At 32.7% G+C, this 2,242-nt stretch overlaps 1 protein-coding gene across 1 annotated transcript; it reads left to right on the plus strand.

The window, feature by feature from the left end:
* The first annotated feature begins 260 nt into the window (after nt 1-260).
* LOC108733244 (cilia- and flagella-associated protein 298) lies at nt 261-1,946 on the plus strand. The gene is made up of 2 exons (XM_018464334.1): nt 261-1,100; nt 1,425-1,946. Exons 1-2 carry the CDS (start codon nt 441-443, stop codon nt 1,656-1,658), a joined length of 894 nt encoding a protein of 297 aa, XP_018319836.1. The 5' UTR covers nt 261-440; the 3' UTR covers nt 1,659-1,946.
* The last annotated feature ends 296 nt before the right edge of the window (nt 1,947-2,242 follow it).

Below are 2,242 nucleotides of genomic sequence, written 5' to 3' on the forward strand. Positions count from 1 at the left end.
TGCGTAGAATTAATTGGAATTTTTCACACACAAGCCTTGCTATATGAGCTCTCAAAGCATATAAAAATTATACGGCTTAAATGTGAAGTTGGGTGCAAAAGAATACAATTAAATCCTCTGTCGGGAAAAAATGAAATGACTTTCCGAACAACCCTATATACAGTTTTCGTTAAGCTTAAAGGCTCCTACCGATAAATATACAAAAAAAAATGAATAAGGACATAATAAGGTAGCACTTCTTTGGTAGGATTTAAAACGTCCTAATATTAATTTGTCCTTGAGAATTTCAATTGCCCTATGAAGATAACTACTTTCTGTAACCAAAGCAACGGTTTGGTAAGTTTAGTCAATATTTTATTAACGAAATATACACTGTCGTCAAGTCAAATGCGAAATATATTTTCAAATGTCAAATTGAAATATTCCATGTTCATTTACTAATGTTAACAATGGTACTTATTTACATTAAACGTAATGATCAAAACAAGTTCATTTATGAGACATGTCTCAATACTAAAATTGATGATTTGGCTCAGTCACTTGCTACAATATACAACGGGTGTTTGAAAGTAGATCGCATTTGTGGAGAACTAGAAGAACTAGCCAAATATGGCACGCTTTATCCACCTGAGATTTTGGGACTTACAGAAGAACAAGTTAAAGAGCTCAAAAGAGAAGACTATTGGGGCGAGAGGTGTATTCCAAGTGGCGGTTATGATTTAGTGAAGGATCCGATCGGACGCAGAAATGGAAAACAACCCAAAAAGGATATGCAAGATTTATTAAATAAAACTATAAAAGAGGCAAAGGATTTAATTTCGCCAAAGATTCTTGTTCCTCAAGGAATACGTTTAACGATGAAAGTTGTCCAACAGGCGATTGATTTATTGAGAGGCGCGGTCATGATTGTTTATCCCATGAAACTACCTCCTCATGATGTTATCAGAATGGAACTAGAAAATATAGAAGATTTGTCTGGAACGCAAGCATCTTTGGAAGTTATAGATCCTGCAAGCGCTCAGTTGTGGTTTTGCGGAAAGGAGATGTATCGAGATGGAAAAACATTAAGAGATTATGTCGGAAAAATAGAAAACTGCAAGGTAACAAGTCTAGTTATATGAATTTTATCATAATACGTCTCATAATATATTTATTAATCAAGACTTACAATTAGACTATAATTGTAAGTCTTGATTAATAAATATAATACGTCTCATAATATATTTATTAATCAAGACTTACAATTATACTATAGTTGCAAGTCTGGTTATATGAATTTTATACGTCTCATAATATATTTATTAATCAAGACTTACAATTATAGTCTAATTACACTGAAGCTACAGAGTGAAATATAGACATGTACGCACACACACGTCCATTTATATATGTACAGAGTTTGTTAAGATTGTGTATCCATGCAGGTTACCATCAAGTTGTCTAAAAGAGGTGAGGGGCCACCTGCAAGAGAACCAATAATGTCGGAAGAACAAAGAAAACAACTGATGGCGCACGCTTTTCGCAAACAAGAGGAACTGAAAAAATTGGAAATGGACGAAGATGATAGTTACCTTAACTCTGAATGGGCTGACAATAATAATCTCAAGCGCACATTTCACGGTTTGAATAACATTTACTGGAAACCCGGAAAAAAATAAAAACGGAACAAACTTTGATCGAATAATGCACAAATTTTCTCATTTATTTTTTTGTTTATGCACAGGTTAATGTGATTAAAGTTGCTCGATTCAACAAATTTCCCTAATTTTCAGACTAAAAGAAATGTTTATATCAGGTTTTATGAAGGATGCAGATACAAAAGCAGCATTTACTCAAAAATCGTCATGACAGTGTATGATATTATACAATCTTCTTTATAGTTTCATGGTGTTGTATGTTTTACTGTAAATCAAGGAAAAATAAAATCTAAAGAAACCTGCTACTAATAATGTGCCATTTGGTGTTTTTTGTTTTGGGACAATTTTAATTAATTTTGGGGATATTTTAGAAAGACATTCTCTTTCACTTAAGAAATATAATATTTAAATGTAATATTAAAAAATGTAGCAGCAGAAATATAAATTTCTATATTTTAACGTTCTTAGAAACATCTTGAATGGTTGGAAATTTTGTACATCAGTGGTCGGGTACACAGACCCTTCAGGTCGGGGTATGCGTACCACTAATACTGTGAAATGCAGGTACCTGAACAGCAACATACCATTTTGTATTATATAGTCTA

The sequence above is a fragment of the Agrilus planipennis genome, unplaced genomic scaffold (assembly GCF_000699045.2).
Source record: "Agrilus planipennis isolate EAB-ADULT unplaced genomic scaffold, Apla_2.0 scaffold76, whole genome shotgun sequence".
In the NCBI taxonomy this organism is placed as follows: Eukaryota; Metazoa; Arthropoda; class Insecta; order Coleoptera; family Buprestidae; genus Agrilus; species Agrilus planipennis.

Bases quoted from the DNA above. Each gene is read 5' to 3' on its own strand.
- LOC108733244 (XM_018464334.1), top strand. From the start codon at position 441: ATGTTAACAATGGTACTTATTTACATTAAACGTAATGATCAAAACAAG. The intron at 1,101-1,424 runs GTAACAAGTCTA...GTATCCATGCAG, and splicing joins GAAAAATAGAAAACTGCAAG to GTTACCATCAAGTTGTCTAA.